General features: G+C 39.3%; 2 protein-coding genes across 3 annotated transcripts in view; one reads left to right on the top strand and one right to left on the bottom strand.

Annotated features, from left to right (window-relative positions):
- The window catches only part of RABEP1 (rabaptin, RAB GTPase binding effector protein 1), a 119,066-nt gene extending 106,603 nt beyond the window's left edge, over positions 1-12,463 (top strand). For both annotated transcript variants that reach the window (XM_063109651.1, XM_063109652.1), the window contains 6 exons: positions 1,352-1,492; positions 4,866-5,055; positions 5,592-5,647; positions 7,751-7,849; positions 8,803-8,919; positions 9,707-12,463. In XM_063109651.1, the coding sequence (XP_062965721.1) occupies positions 1,352-1,492; positions 4,866-5,055; positions 5,592-5,647; positions 7,751-7,849; positions 8,803-8,919; positions 9,707-9,808 (705 nt within the window). In that variant the 3' untranslated portion in view covers positions 9,809-12,463. The remainder of the gene's footprint in view (positions 1-1,351; positions 1,493-4,865; positions 5,056-5,591; positions 5,648-7,750; positions 7,850-8,802; positions 8,920-9,706) is intronic.
- A 311-nt stretch (positions 12,464-12,774) lies between these two features.
- Positions 12,775-14,086, bottom strand: part of NUP88 (nucleoporin 88) — a 30,852-nt gene continuing 29,540 nt past the window's right edge. The window contains exons 15-17 of the mRNA XM_063110437.1: positions 13,746-13,872; positions 13,469-13,587; positions 12,775-12,949 (exon numbers count right to left, since the gene is read on the bottom strand). Coding sequence (XP_062966507.1) covers positions 12,886-12,949; positions 13,469-13,587; positions 13,746-13,872 — 310 coding nt within the window. The 3' untranslated portion in view covers positions 12,775-12,885. The remainder of the gene's footprint in view (positions 12,950-13,468; positions 13,588-13,745; positions 13,873-14,086) is intronic.

Raw genomic sequence — 14,086 nt, forward strand, 5'->3', positions numbered from 1 at the left:
TGTATGCATATTCAGATCTCACTTCTATTCCTTATGCTTTTTAGCCCATTTCCACCCACTCCCATACATAATCATTTTAATTTGGTTTTTTGGCTTATCCTTCTGTTTTTCTCTTTAAAAGAAAAAAGCAAATATATACAAATATACATATTCTTCTTTCCCGTCTTTCATATCCAAAAGGTAGTGGGATGCTAATATTTTGTTGTAAATGGGTTGACAGTAATCATGAAGCACAGCTGATTCTAGTCTGAAGAAAATAAGAGCCAGTGAAGTTTAACCAAAGTTTATACATGACCTTGACTGCCTATCTGCAGTCTATTTATCCTTAGGATGCAAAGCGTAGTCATTACCTGCTCTAGGAAATGTTCTTTAGCCCTTTCCCTGATTTTCTCTCCCAAATTAGGTACATCTTTGTCCCTTTATCATTGCAGTACCCAGCCTCTGCCATAGCACTTTATGGTACTGTCGAGTAGTTTTTGGTATACTTATCTTTGTCCTCTATTGGAACATGAGCTTCTCCAGGGCAAAGTCTTTGAACTCTGTTTTCCCCATGGGCAGCAAAACACCTACCATAGAGTAGTAGCTGCTAAATAAATGTTGGATGAGTGAGTAAACTACATTCATGTGTGCCCTAAGGGTAAATTACTTAGTATTAAAAATTAGCAGAAATTAAATACTTTTGCAGAACTTTAATATTCAAATTAGCTATAATTACTTTTATATCAATACAAATTAATATGAAATACCTCAAATTGTTTTACACGTCAGCAAGCAGAGGAAGTAGGAACATGTCTCCTTTTAAGAATGAGTTTCTCAATTGCCCTATATTTCTTGAGCATAGAGCCACTTGATGACTTTCAGTATTTGGGGCTGCTGGGCCATTCATAGTGATCCTGAATTTGAACAGATGTATATGTAATGGAAGATGAAGACACTGTTTTTTGTTTCTCTGTGCTTCCTGTTGAATGCATGCCATGAGGAAATAGGAATTGTCTAGGGGTACATGCTCTATTTGACATGGGTCTCGATTGTATTAACCACCTCCATTGAGCTAGAGATCCTGGTCCTTCTGTAGTCCAGGAATATGGAGGGAAGAGAATAGTTATTTTTAAGCTATTGATAGAAACTGGAGAATGAACTCAGATACTTGCTTCATTGCCTGTCCCTTTGTTGAATATGTGAAAAGGCTGCAAATCAAAAAATCTGAGCAGCTTTTTGTAAGTCTTGCAGAGCTTTATTACATACCCTTTATCCTCAGCCCTCATTTGTTTGGCCTTGTTTTTCTCTGGCGTAGCTATCACCAGACCAGATTTACCTTTCTGGCTGTGATTAGTATCTATTTCTGTTTTAGGCAGTGCTGATGCAGTCACGGGAACAGGTTTCGGAAGAGCTGGTGAGGTTACAGAAAGATAATGACAGCCTCCAGGGAAAGCATAGCTTGCATGTTTCATTACAGCAAGCGGAAGACTTCATCCTCCCAGACACTCTCGAGGTAACTTATTTTCCACATGATCAAAAACGTAAACAAGTACATTTTCTGAAATGTCTCTAAGTTATTTTTTAAACAGCTTTATTGAGATATAATTCACATACCAAACAATTCAACCTTTTAAAGTGTTCATCTCAGTGGTTTTTAGTATATATCACAGTTAAATGTGACCATCGCCATGGTCAATTTTAGAACATTTTTGTCACCTCAAAAAGAAACCCCTTACCCTTTAGCTATCACTCCTGTTTCCTCTCCCCCTGAACATTAAACAACTACTAATCTTCCTTATATCTTGAGATTTTCCTTATAAATGGAATCATACAAGATGTGGTCTTTTGTGTCTGGCTTCTTTAACTTAGCATGCATAATGTTTTCAAGATTCATTATGTATTAATAGTGAATCTTGTAGCATGTAACAGTACTTGTAGCATGTATCAGCACTTCATTCCTTTTGATGGCTGAACAATACCCCATTGTGTAGATATTTTGTTTATTCATTCATTTGGGCAGTTGTTTCCACTTTTGAGCTGTTATTAATAATGCTGCTATGAACATTCATGTACAGGTTTTGGTGTGGACATGTTTTCATTTCTCTTGGTAATATAGCGAGTAGTGGAATTGCTGGGTCATATGACAGCTCAATGTTTAAACTGTCGAGGAACTGCTAGGCTGTTTTCCAAAGCTGTGGCACCATTTTATATTCCCACCAGCAGTGTGTAGGGGCTCAGATTTCTCCACACCCTTGCCAACACTTATCTCACTTTTTTTTTTTTTTGTCCTTTTCATGACCGGCACTCAGCCAGTGAGTGCACCGGCCAGTTCTATATAGGATCCGAACCCGCGGCGGGAGCGTCGCCGCGCTGCCAGCGCAGCACTCTACCAAGTGCGCCACGGGCTCGGCCCCTCACTTTTTGATTATAGCCATCCTCATGGGTTTGAGGTAGTATCTCATTGTGGTTGTAATTTGCATTTCCTTAGTGACTATTGGCGCTGAGCAGATTATTGGCCATTTGTATGTCTTCCTTGCAGAAATGTCTATTCAGATCCTTTGCTTTTAAAATTGGACTCTTTGTCTTTATGTTATTGAGTTGTAAGAGTTCTTTATATATTCTCGATATAAGTCCCATGTCAGATATGATATGCAGATATTTTCCTCCCATTCCACAGGTTGTCTTTTTCACTTTCTTAATGGTGCCCTTCAAAGCACAAAAGTTTTAAATTTTGATGAAGTCTAATCTAGTTTTTCTTTTGTTGCTGTGCTTTTGATGTCATGTCTAAGAATCCTTTGCCAAATCCAGGTCTGTATGTTATTTTTGCAGGACCAGATGGAGAATGTGCCAGAAATGTTTGAAGGGGTCAGCAAGCTGGCTCCTTGTGGTGTTTGTTTTTAATCTGTCACTTAAAAGGTTGTACCACACCCACCATCTTTCTGTCTGCTAAGATGACACTTTTGGTCATTTACATTCTTGTGTGATTGGGTGAATCTGGGCTAGAAACTGGAGACATTCATAACTTTAACTTTATCTGACCTTTACAGGTATATGTTTCTAAACCTTTCAACACATAAAAAATATCTTAGGCTAAACCCAAAGAAACCATATAAACAGTATAGGCAAAGATGGGATTTCTTAGAGCAATTTTCAAAACAAAATAGACAAATGTTATTTGTTCCTTTTGTCCTTTTTTTTTTTTTTTTTTAAAGAAATTGTAGTTGTTAAGAATTATTTAAAAATCAGACATTACAGAAATTTGTAATTTTGCAAGTAAAAGTTTCCCCTAATCCTACCCTGTAGATTCAACCTCTACAATTTAGACTTTATTCTTTTTTCCTATGTACATATTAACAGTACTGTTTTATTTGATCATTTACAAAAGCTCAATTGTGTATCTTGCAATTAGCTTCTTGTTCCTCCCCACCTTCCCCCAACTTGTCATGTCAGCTCAGGTTACTGGCATTCTTGGGAGAGCCCTTTCTCCTTTCTAAACTGAAAAAAGAAGGTATTGGGAACCCATCTACTTTTGCTATCAGCTTAAATTCACTGTACTGCCACCTTCCACCTCTGTTAGACCTTTCTCTTTTGTCAGGAAAGATTCCTCTTCCATGTTTTCTAGAGACTTTTTATTGCTAGATTTTAAAAAATTCCATGAATCCTTGAGGGATGTGTAGACAGTCTGTCTTGTAAGCCTTGATTCTTGGACCTGCTTTAGTAATAGATTTTGTGAATTTTTTTCTTGTTACAGTTTTAACTGCTGCCCTTTAATTTATATATATTTGTTAGTTATATAAGAATCCCGGTTACTTTGGAGTTTGCTTTAGGATATAATTGAAAGGATTTCTAACAGAAAACAGAGCCAAAATTTAGGGAAAAAATAAAATAAGGTTTAAGCCAAATTTATTATAGGAAAACAGCTGATCACCTTAGAAAGCCATTCTTTACCCTTACTTACCTGTGGCTTAACATAGTACTTTGCTTGTGGTAGGTGTTCAGTTAGTTTTTGAATGAATGAATAAGGGAATAAGTAAATTTTATCCTCTTGGTTCATACTTGCTTCTGAGTTTCACTCTTTTTTGTCTTCTTTTTCTAATTCCTCTCAGATTTATGCAAGTAATATGTATTAGTCCATTTCTGTTGCTTATAACAAAATACTTGGAACTGGGTAGTTTATAAGAAAATGAAATTTATTGCTTATAGTTTCAGAGGCTGGGAAGACCAAAGTCCAGGGAACACATCTGTTGAGGGTCTTCTTTGGCGGTGGCTTTACAGCAATGCAAGGGTCTCACATGGCAGAAAATGGTGGAGCAGAGAGAGAGCTAACTTTCTTAGTTGGCTCCTTTTGAAGCCATCAGAACCACACTCATGACCACCATTAATCTATCAATTTATTACTCAGTGAATGAATCAATCCATTCACTAGGCATAGTCCTCACAGTCCATCACCTCTTCAAGACCCCACCTTTCGGTGACCATAATAGGATTTCCTAACCTCAACATTACAATGTGGATTAAGGTTCAATGACTTTAGGGGGTCATTCAGTCCACTGCGTAATAGCAGAAAGCTCCTAAGCTGTTATTCCTAGTGAATCTCATGTTGCAAGTCACTTAACATATTTATTTTTCTGCTTATGAAACAGTTTTGAGGGAAAATATATAGCTCACAACACACATTTTTGGCTGGAAATGTCTTATTTCTATAACATACTGAATGGTGACATGGCACCTGCCCTTGAAGCCCCGAGTGGGTTAAAGTTCAAAGTCTTAATTTTGAACCATTTAAAACAATATCTAAAATTCTGGTGATAGAGAATCATTAGCTTCTTTTAAAAAATTTCCTTTTACCCTTGCAAACCCAGTAACCATTCTTTTCTTGAATCCAGGCACTTCGCGAGTTGGTATTAAAATACCGTGAGAACATCATTAATGTGCGGACAGCAGCGGACCACATGGAAGAAAAACTGAAGGCTGAAATACTTTTCCTAAAAGAGCAGATTCAAGCAGAACAGTGTTTAAAAGAAAACCTTGAAGAAACTCTGCAGCTAGAAATAGAAAACTGCAAGGAGGAAATAGGTGAAGCTAGAAGTGCTGTAGTTTAGAATTGGTGTTACTACATAAAATTTTTCTGATTGTAAGAAGTAATACATGGTGATGGAATGTGGAGAACAGAAAAGTATCAGAAAGAATTAAGAACTCAGTCTATGTTTCCAGATGTTGTGATATATCCAGTAATTTGGAGTAGAAAAACCAAAGCCACAAAAACCTCATTGTCTTTTTAGGAGCTCTGATGGCCTCTCTTTGACAATTACTAATAGATAGGAAACTCAGAACATGATTAGATGGGTCGCATTTCCTTGAAGAACTTTGATGTGTCAGCAGAGTCCGATGTGGGTACTTGATCTAGAGGTGGTTTGTGATAGTGTCCATTTGTGTGGATTCTGCCTTTACCTGAGCTTAATGAGGATGCTGACTGGTTGGGGATAATTTCGTGAAAGGTTCCCCCCACCCAGTATTCAGTATATATTTGAATCCTTTGGGATGTTTTAAGGAATATAATTTAACGTAGAATAATGAATGAATGCTAATACTTCTCTTTTTTTCCCTTCTAGCTTCCATTTCTAGCCTAAAAGCTGAATTAGAAAGAATAAAAGTAGAAAAGGGACAGGTGAGTCATGAGTTTCAGCAACCAGAGGTTATTTCTTTATTAATTTATTTTTTGACAGCTGGCTAGCAGTGGTTATTTATTGAATCCTACTATGCGACACCCAAGGAATAAGAAGATAGTTAAGGCATGGTCCCTGCCTTTAAGGAACTTCTGTCTAGTGGGAAAAATCCATTGGAATTTGGGCGTGATGATGATAGAGGGCATTTACTGTGTCAGGCCGTGTGTTAACTGGCAGAGGTATAGGGAAGACCAAGATGTGCCTGTTGCCTGGAGTTCCCATTGTAGTGGGAAGACAGGCAAGGCATGGTTGTAACATGATGTATGCTTAAAGCTGCAGTAGAAATATGTACACTTTTTTTTTTACAAACAGGAGAGGATGTTTTCTAGCTTAGAGTCGTCTTCTCTTAGACAACATCTGCACCTTTGGTAGGTGACCCCATTTAGCTCCCTGGCCTCAGTGTTCCTGAATGTCAAGACCTTTGCCTCTACTTTGTCCTTCTTTCCACACACTTGGCTTCACCTCGCCCCACTCTAAAATCTCTCTCCAGCCTCACATTCGTCGACCACAATCTTCCATCCTTCCAGCTCTTGATCCTGCTGGCCTGTTTAAGTACTTCTTTCAGACCTTCAATTCCTCCAACTTTCCCTTTTCTCCTGGTTTTAGCAACTGCCTTTGCTTTCTTCTAGGCTGCATCTTACATGCTTGCTTCTTGACCTAGTCTCCCACTAACACCCGCAAGTCCACCAGAATTGGTGGCACATGTGCTCAGGCTGTCACATGGGCCTCCAGTGTTCCTCAGACTTTCATCTGTCCTGAGCTGTGTCTCTTCCATTCCTCAACCCTGTCACTCTCGGTAGATACTGACCTCACTCCTCAGTTCTCAGGCAGGGCCATCTTCAGCTTCTGGACTCTAGGTCACATATTCTCCTACTTCTATTCCCTGCCTTCTCTCTTTCTTGTTTCTTCAGAGAAAATGATGACCTGGTTGTGACCACAGTGTCACTGCCTAGGTGCTTTGACTGAATCACTCCCATCTTTTCCAGCCATCCCCTGAATTATCCCTCTCAGTTCTGGACTTTGAGCTTCTACCTCTTTATTGGTCTTTTCCATTGTGTGTAAACATGCTCAGGTGTCTCCCATTAAGAAAGAAACAATTTCTCTTTGGATTGCAGGTCTCTCTCAAGCTACCAATCTTTCTTCTTCCCTTTATTGCCAGGGTTCTTGAAAGAGCAGACTCCACTGCCTGATCTCCTGGTCACTCCTCAGCCCACTGCAGTCTGCTTTCTGCCTCTGCTCTACTGCTGAGAGGGCGCTGGCAGAAATGACCAGTGCCCTGAATGCCTTTCATCTTTTCCACTCCCACTGCCACTGCTTGGGCTTCACTTCTCACCTGGCTTATTGTAACTTGTTTCTCTGCCTCCAAAATTTATCCACTTGTAGCTCATCTCCATATTGAAGCCAAGGTGGTGATTTTTTTTTTTTGGCAGATGCCTGGTATGGGGATCTGAACCCTTGACCTTGATGTTATGAGGCAAAGGTGATCTTTAAAAATTGCCTCACGTCTCTCCAGCCTCAGCCTTTACAGTCCCGAGCACTGTGTGCTGTAGGCAAGCAGACCTCGTCGCTGTTCCTGAGTGCATTTTCTATGCATGCTATCCATTCCCTTCTTGGAGTATCTCTCTCCACCATCTCCCCGTACCACCATTTTCCTTCCTCTGTAAAAATTTTCATCTTAAGAGTCAAACATCATCTCTTCTAGGAATCTCTTCCCAACTTTCCTGGCAGAATTAAATGCTTCTCCCTGTATGTTCACATGCCGTAATTATTTATGCATCCGTCTCTCTGGATTTCTCTATCTCCTGGACTTAGGATATAGTAGGTGTCTAACAAGTGGTTAGTGAAAAACTAGATGTGGAAGAATTAATAGGGGTTCACAGAGGTCAAAGGGTGAGAAGAGCATTCCAAACATAACCAAGATCCAAGGCCTGGGAGGACCTGAGAGTTTGGGCAGAATCCTTTAGGCTGCAGGCTCCTCCAGTCAGTGTGCTGTGAACCACAGGGAGTTTCTGTGAGTTTCAGCTTTTTCTTTTTTAATTTCACAGTTGGAGTCCACATTTAAAGAGAAGTCTCAACAGCTTGAGAGTCTTCAGGAGATAAAGATCACTTTGGAAGAACAGTTAAAGAAAGAGACTGCTGCTAAGGTGATATTTTTGTTGGTTATTTTATTAAAAAAGCAGGGCTAAGAATGTAGGATCACATCCTACCTATTTAAAAAAAAACAGAGTCAACATTTCTGCTTTGAAAGTTGGCAAGACTTGCAAAAAGAAAATTAAATCTCGTTAGAGTTGGGTTAAATCTTCCTCTGCCAGCTGTGGAGGCCCTTGTTGTTGGCCTCATGGGCTTTAAGTAGTAGGTTATGAGGGCCATTTGAACCAAGCTTGGGCACTGCCCAGTTAGGAGCACTGCTTTGTAAATGTCCTTCCATGTGACTGATGCATCAAATCATAAACATTGCATCGAACCAGATTTGCCACCTAAATTTTGATTAGTCTAGTCAGAATAAATACATGTGGCAAATTGTGTAGGAAGTTTTCTAGAAATGGTCTTAGTGAGCTGGGTGGTCAGACCTTTAAGTGTAAAACACTGTGATGGTGTCATTCAGTAGCCACTTGTTTTTAGAAAAGCCCCCACACATCCTGCTGAAGTGCTTTTCTGTGAAGATTGGAGATATCTGAGGCTGCCCGTGCAGGGGCATATTCACTTAGAGTTTTCCTGGAGGATGCTTGACTGTTGCAGGTGTCAGAGGAAATCCCCAAAGTTTCTATCCCTGTTGCTGTGACAGCTGCTGATCTTAGCAGCTACATTTTGATGATTAATCACTGTCACCAGCTGCTGCGGGGGAGGGGGCAGGTGCAGCACTTAAGTCCACTTTTCATTCTTGCTTTCATACCCAGTTCATTTTAGGACCTAGAGCAAGTAGTCTAGCCAACTTGCACCCTTGGCCCACGGATAAGGAGAGATTAGTAGGATGTAGGAGTATTACAGACACCCACCTTTTTGCTCTAGTAGTAGGTAATGAGTTCCTAGATTTCCTAAGTAATTCTGACCTTTGGCTCTTTGGTATTAATCCTCATTTAAAACTTGTATTTTTTAGGCTACGGTTGAACAACTAATGTTTGAAGAGAAGAACAAAGCTCAGAGATTACAGACAGAATTAGATGTCAGTGAACAAGTCCAGAGAGATTTTGTAAAGCTTTCTCAGACCCTTCAGGTGAGGCTTTTGGGGAACCACTACACAGAGCACTAAGGCAGTTTTGGGGGAGAGAACTTGGCTAATCCCTGACTTGACCACTGACAGTAGTTAGAGGTTTAGAGACTATGGCTGCCTCTAACCGTACTCCTAGTCACTCAGACTAGAAACTGGCATGTTCTTCAGACTCTGCCTCCTTTCTCTTTTTCTCTATACTTTGCCAGTTTTGCCCCCTTAAGAGTAAAGTATAAATTCCTTAGCATACCATGTCATGCCCTTCCCAACCAGGCGTACCCTGCATTTTGCTCATCACTGTCTTATATATTCCAATGTTTCATAACTAGTTGTGGTTCCTTGCCCATAGCATGGTCTTACTTCTGGTAAGCATCCTTGTCTCATCCCTCCTGACTCCTTTCTTTCAAGGCCTCACCTAGGTTTGTCCTCTCCATGGAACCCTCTCTAAGTCCCTGAGCTGGGCTGAAGTGCCCCCTCCCTCTGCCATGCTCCCTTGGCACACTGTGAATGCCTACAGTCACATTTAGTATATTGTGCTAACACTCTCTAAGGTTGTTTTTTCCCAACTGAACTCTGGATTCTCAGGGGTCAGGTCTCAATTGTCTCTGTAATCCCAACACTTTACAATCTCAATGTTACATAGCAGCTTTTGGGAATTGTTTTTTGAATTTAATTGTTCTTGCTGCCACTACTCTGGTGAGTTAACCTGCTGCATTTCAGCTAAACCAATCCAAGTAAAGTTAGAAAATCTAGGCAGGAGCCACCTGCATTTATCTCAGCTTTGTTTCTCCAGGTGCAGTTAGAGCGCATCCGGCAAGCAGACTCCTTAGAGAGAATCCGGGCAATTCTGAATGATACCAAACTGACAGACATTAACCAGCTCCCTGAGACATGATACCCTGACAGCAGGATTCTAGCCTGCACTTTGGGTTTTTAACTCATCTTTAGAGCAACATTAATTATTATTTAACTCTTAACTGAAGAAGCAGAAGTCACAACAAAAGGAAGACTGGAGAAATGCTTATTTCTAGTGGGAGAAGACTGCAGCACAGGAACAGCGAACAGCCAGGGTGATTTGCAGCATAAAGACCTTTCAAATGGGAACACTAATGAGACTCTGGACTTGATTCCAATGGGCATGGGATCAGATCTGGTGATGGAAAAAGTGCTGTTTCCTTGCCTGCTTTCTCCAACATAGATTTTTGGAACACATTTTCCTACCCTACAGCAACATCCCAATAGTGTTTGGAATTACATTTTCTGTTAATATATCTTGGGAGAGAGAATTTTCTTTTTCTGTTGTCTAGAGCTCATCAGTAACACAGCGTTCAGCTAGCAGACAGAGGTGTAGTATGCTGTATGAATATTTTATATTAAAATATGAAGTTTGAGAGCAGGCCATTGGCTACTGACTGTATTTCCCTTGCTTGGTGCATTTTATTTTCTTTTCACCATTTTATCTTGCATTGGGGAACCTTAAATGCTACTGAAACTTGCCTGAGAACATTAGACTATGGCAAACAAAACCAATTCACGAACTGAATTAATTATGAGGATTTGAAAACTTGGCTGGGGTTTTATATATATTGGAAGTTAACATTAAAGGAAAAGCACAAGAAACTGTTTGAAAGCACTTTTTCTGATACCTGGATGATCTTTGTGGGCCCATAGGTACCTGAGTAAAGTTGAATTGGCACCGTCTACTCTTTTCAAGTGTTTTGCTATGTCTCACAACATCTAGTATACATTTATAAATCAGCTTATTTTCATCTTGAATCAATGGGCTTGAATACTGTTTGTTTCAAGTGTGTCAACTACAAAAATGGTGGTGACTGGGTTTGACAGATACTTATATTCCAGGTCTAAAGAAAAATACAAAGTGACAGTGCTTTCGGTGAAGCTGGGGAAAAGCCAGTTAGTATACTGATGTTTGGAAATCTGCTTTGTTGGTTTACAAGAGGTTAGAGATTCCTTTCCTATTTGGAGAAAGCCTCAATTAAACAGGTTGTCTTTGCCATAGATTTGTGAAGTGTTGCAGAAGCACAAAGAATGGATTCATGTTCACTATTTACCTGCTGCAATACTGTCCCAGGAATAGCCAGTGGAAGACTACACTGTTTGTTTAATTCATTGTACAGATGGTTCAAAAGTAAAATAGTTTAATTGGTGTTGCCTAATAGCAGGGTACCTGAAGGAACCTTATGGCAATTAGTTAACTAAGTAGACTGTCTGGTTTCCCTTAAAGCCACCACCAACTTACAGTTTGAAGTGAATTGTCTTTGTTATAAATGAAGCCCTTATGGACTTGCCCTAAAGATCTTTACTTCTGTCTTCCACAGGACAAATAAGGACTACATACCTCATCCCTTGGGTTATAATGTTATAGTCGTACATTCACAATTATGAATTTAAAAGTAAATACTAATTATGGAAATAGTGCTGTAGGCTTACCATGCATGAAACATAATTTAAATTGGTTTAAAGTTCCTTTGTATAAAAAGTGCTACTTGGTTTAGATAAGAAAACATATCCTCATTGAGTTACAGGGTATTTTATTTACAAAATGCAATCAATTTGAATTATATAAGGTTAAAACTAGTCTCTTGGATAGGTCCCAAGCTAATTTGTTTTAGATTATTAAAATTAGTGCTGTAAGTCAGGATGGCTAACTCATAATATTTTATTTTCTATTTTTTTTGCGGCTGGTCAATATGGGGATCCAAACCCGTGACCCAGGTGTTGTAACACCACACTCCAACCGAGTTAATTGGCCAGCCTGGGTAACTTATAATCTTTCTGAACCTACTGAACTACACTACAGCTCCCAGTGAGCTGTTCTGCTAAGACTGGGCACCATACAGATATTTTTCTACAGAAGATGGTACTGGGGCAATAAAATCATCATGATTAGGGAACTGTTAGTGGTCTCTATGTGGCAGATGCAAACTCTTAGAATCCACTTCATTGAGGAAAATGTCCTAGAAAAACCTGTTTCTGATAATGAAACAAACTACTGTGACACTATCCAGCTAGGAAATAATTCTTTAAACTGGGTTTTCTGCATAAATCGAACTGATTAAAATCAGCTGGGTTTCATGAGTGTTCCTGTGCTTGTGTTTAGTCTGTACACACGTTCTCACGCATGTCTAACCTGATTTACCTCTCATCTGTAACATACCTTCTCATGTGGCTTTTAACTGGCAGCCACTTGGCCATTTCTAGGCAGGTATGGTATTACCTTTCAGAACTCACATTGGCAGGTATAAAAAGATGACCGAAAGCCAACTGAGGACAAAACCACATTGCATATCACGCTCTTTCTTTCTCCCTTTGAGATGCAAAACTTGCACCTCTACCCACTCATCAACATAGAGCACGGGCATACTCAGCTCTGAAAGGTAATACTGCCTGTACAGAAGTGAGCCAGCAGTGGTCTTCACAACTGTGGATCTTGAGCGCTGCTCTGAGATTTCAGGTGTAACCATTTGTTAATTATGCTGAAGGTGTGTCCGTAAAGAGAAAGTGTCCAAATTAAAAAAGCTGCTGCTGAGCATACTGTGTTGTCTTTTCCTTTGAATCTTAGGGTTCTGTCCATCTTCAGAATCATATTTCTGGTGCTGTTACTTTAAAACACAGCTCTCACTTTTGCTCAAATATGGAGAAAACTCAATAGCGCCCTGGAAATCTGGCAGTGTACAGCTGAAAGTTTGTGTCACAAGATTAAAAAAAAAAAATCCTGGGCCCTTGCTGAGTACAATTATAGACTTGAGTTACAAAGCACATTCCAATTTTAAAATAAAATCATTTATGCAGTAAGTATAAAACATAAAATATTAAAAATGGTGAATAACCACGCCAAAGTTCATCCAAAATGCCTCTTTATAAATTAGATAATGCTCCCAGTTTGTTTTACAGTATGGATGTAAGCCTTCAGTTGTGTTAACTTCAGTTGTGAATCTGTTCCTGGTACTGTCAGAAGTTTACATGATTTCGGATATCATTGATTTGCTTCACCATTTCCCTTATGTGTTCACCCCTGTAAAATCAGAAAGTCACTTCACTCACTTTTGGAAGTACAATGAATGAACAAACCATTAGTATGGAGTCTTAAGAATTTAAACTAGTAATGTTAAAATGTTTAAGAAATGTTTTGTTAAAAGTAACAGCTTAAGGTTTCAGATGGATAACAGTAGTGTTCACTATTCATGTAAGGTGACAAACAGTGGAGCAACTACTGGAAATATTTTTGGTTTTGTTTTTTGGCAGCTGGCTGGTATGAGAATCCAAACCCAACTGGAAATGTTTTTGAAGATATTCATTAAGAAATACCTTTGACCACACAACAAAATCACATTATAGAAAAGTCATCATTTTCAGTCCTCCCACCATACTCATTTCTTAAGACCCTATCTATCTATCATGTGGCTCCCATTCCAGTAATTACTTGACATGCAAATTCTAAAATTAGGTTTCTTATCTGAGCGAAGAGGTTGATTTTGGCATACTACAAAGAAAAACTATCTTGCAATAGTAGCTGACTGAAATATTTACTTACTCCTCCTTTAGGATGGACTGAATGCACTTTCGCTGGTAGGCACTGAGAGTAATGGTGGGTTTTTGAAGACTCAGCACCTTTTCCATCTTTCGCTGTTGATAGTCTTTTTTCATAGTAACCTTAAGTTTCGAACAGAACATAGATATTTAGGCTATGGTTTGCCACACATTTTCATGGTGTCCCTTTTAGTTCTTTTTTACATTTTATTAAATTATTTTATGTAAAACAAGTGCTTTAAAAAAATACTGAATTTAGCCACCTTGCATCCTGTTCCTACCTGTTTGATGGCATTTCCCAAATGTCGAAGTTGATCAGGTATCAGCTGTAATTCTTTCTTCATGTCTCTCTCACTATCAGAGAGAACTGGGAGCTGAGAGTGAAAACTGTGAAGTACTTTTTTCATCCTTCAGAAAAGGTAAGCAAACACTCAGCTTAAGATCTCTGCTAACTAAGGAGAAACACAATTACAAATAAAGCTCATAATTCATGAATCATATTTCACAGGGGTGTCTGTGAAAAAGGGCCCCAGAGGATGGGTTAGGGGACAGCATAATGTCTCCCTAACATGTACTTTAGCAAAGGGTAGGGGCATCAATTCAATTCTGTAGATATGTGAGC

The sequence above is a fragment of the Cynocephalus volans genome, chromosome 10 (assembly GCF_027409185.1).
Source record: "Cynocephalus volans isolate mCynVol1 chromosome 10, mCynVol1.pri, whole genome shotgun sequence".
In the NCBI taxonomy this organism is placed as follows: Eukaryota; Metazoa; Chordata; class Mammalia; order Dermoptera; family Cynocephalidae; genus Cynocephalus; species Cynocephalus volans.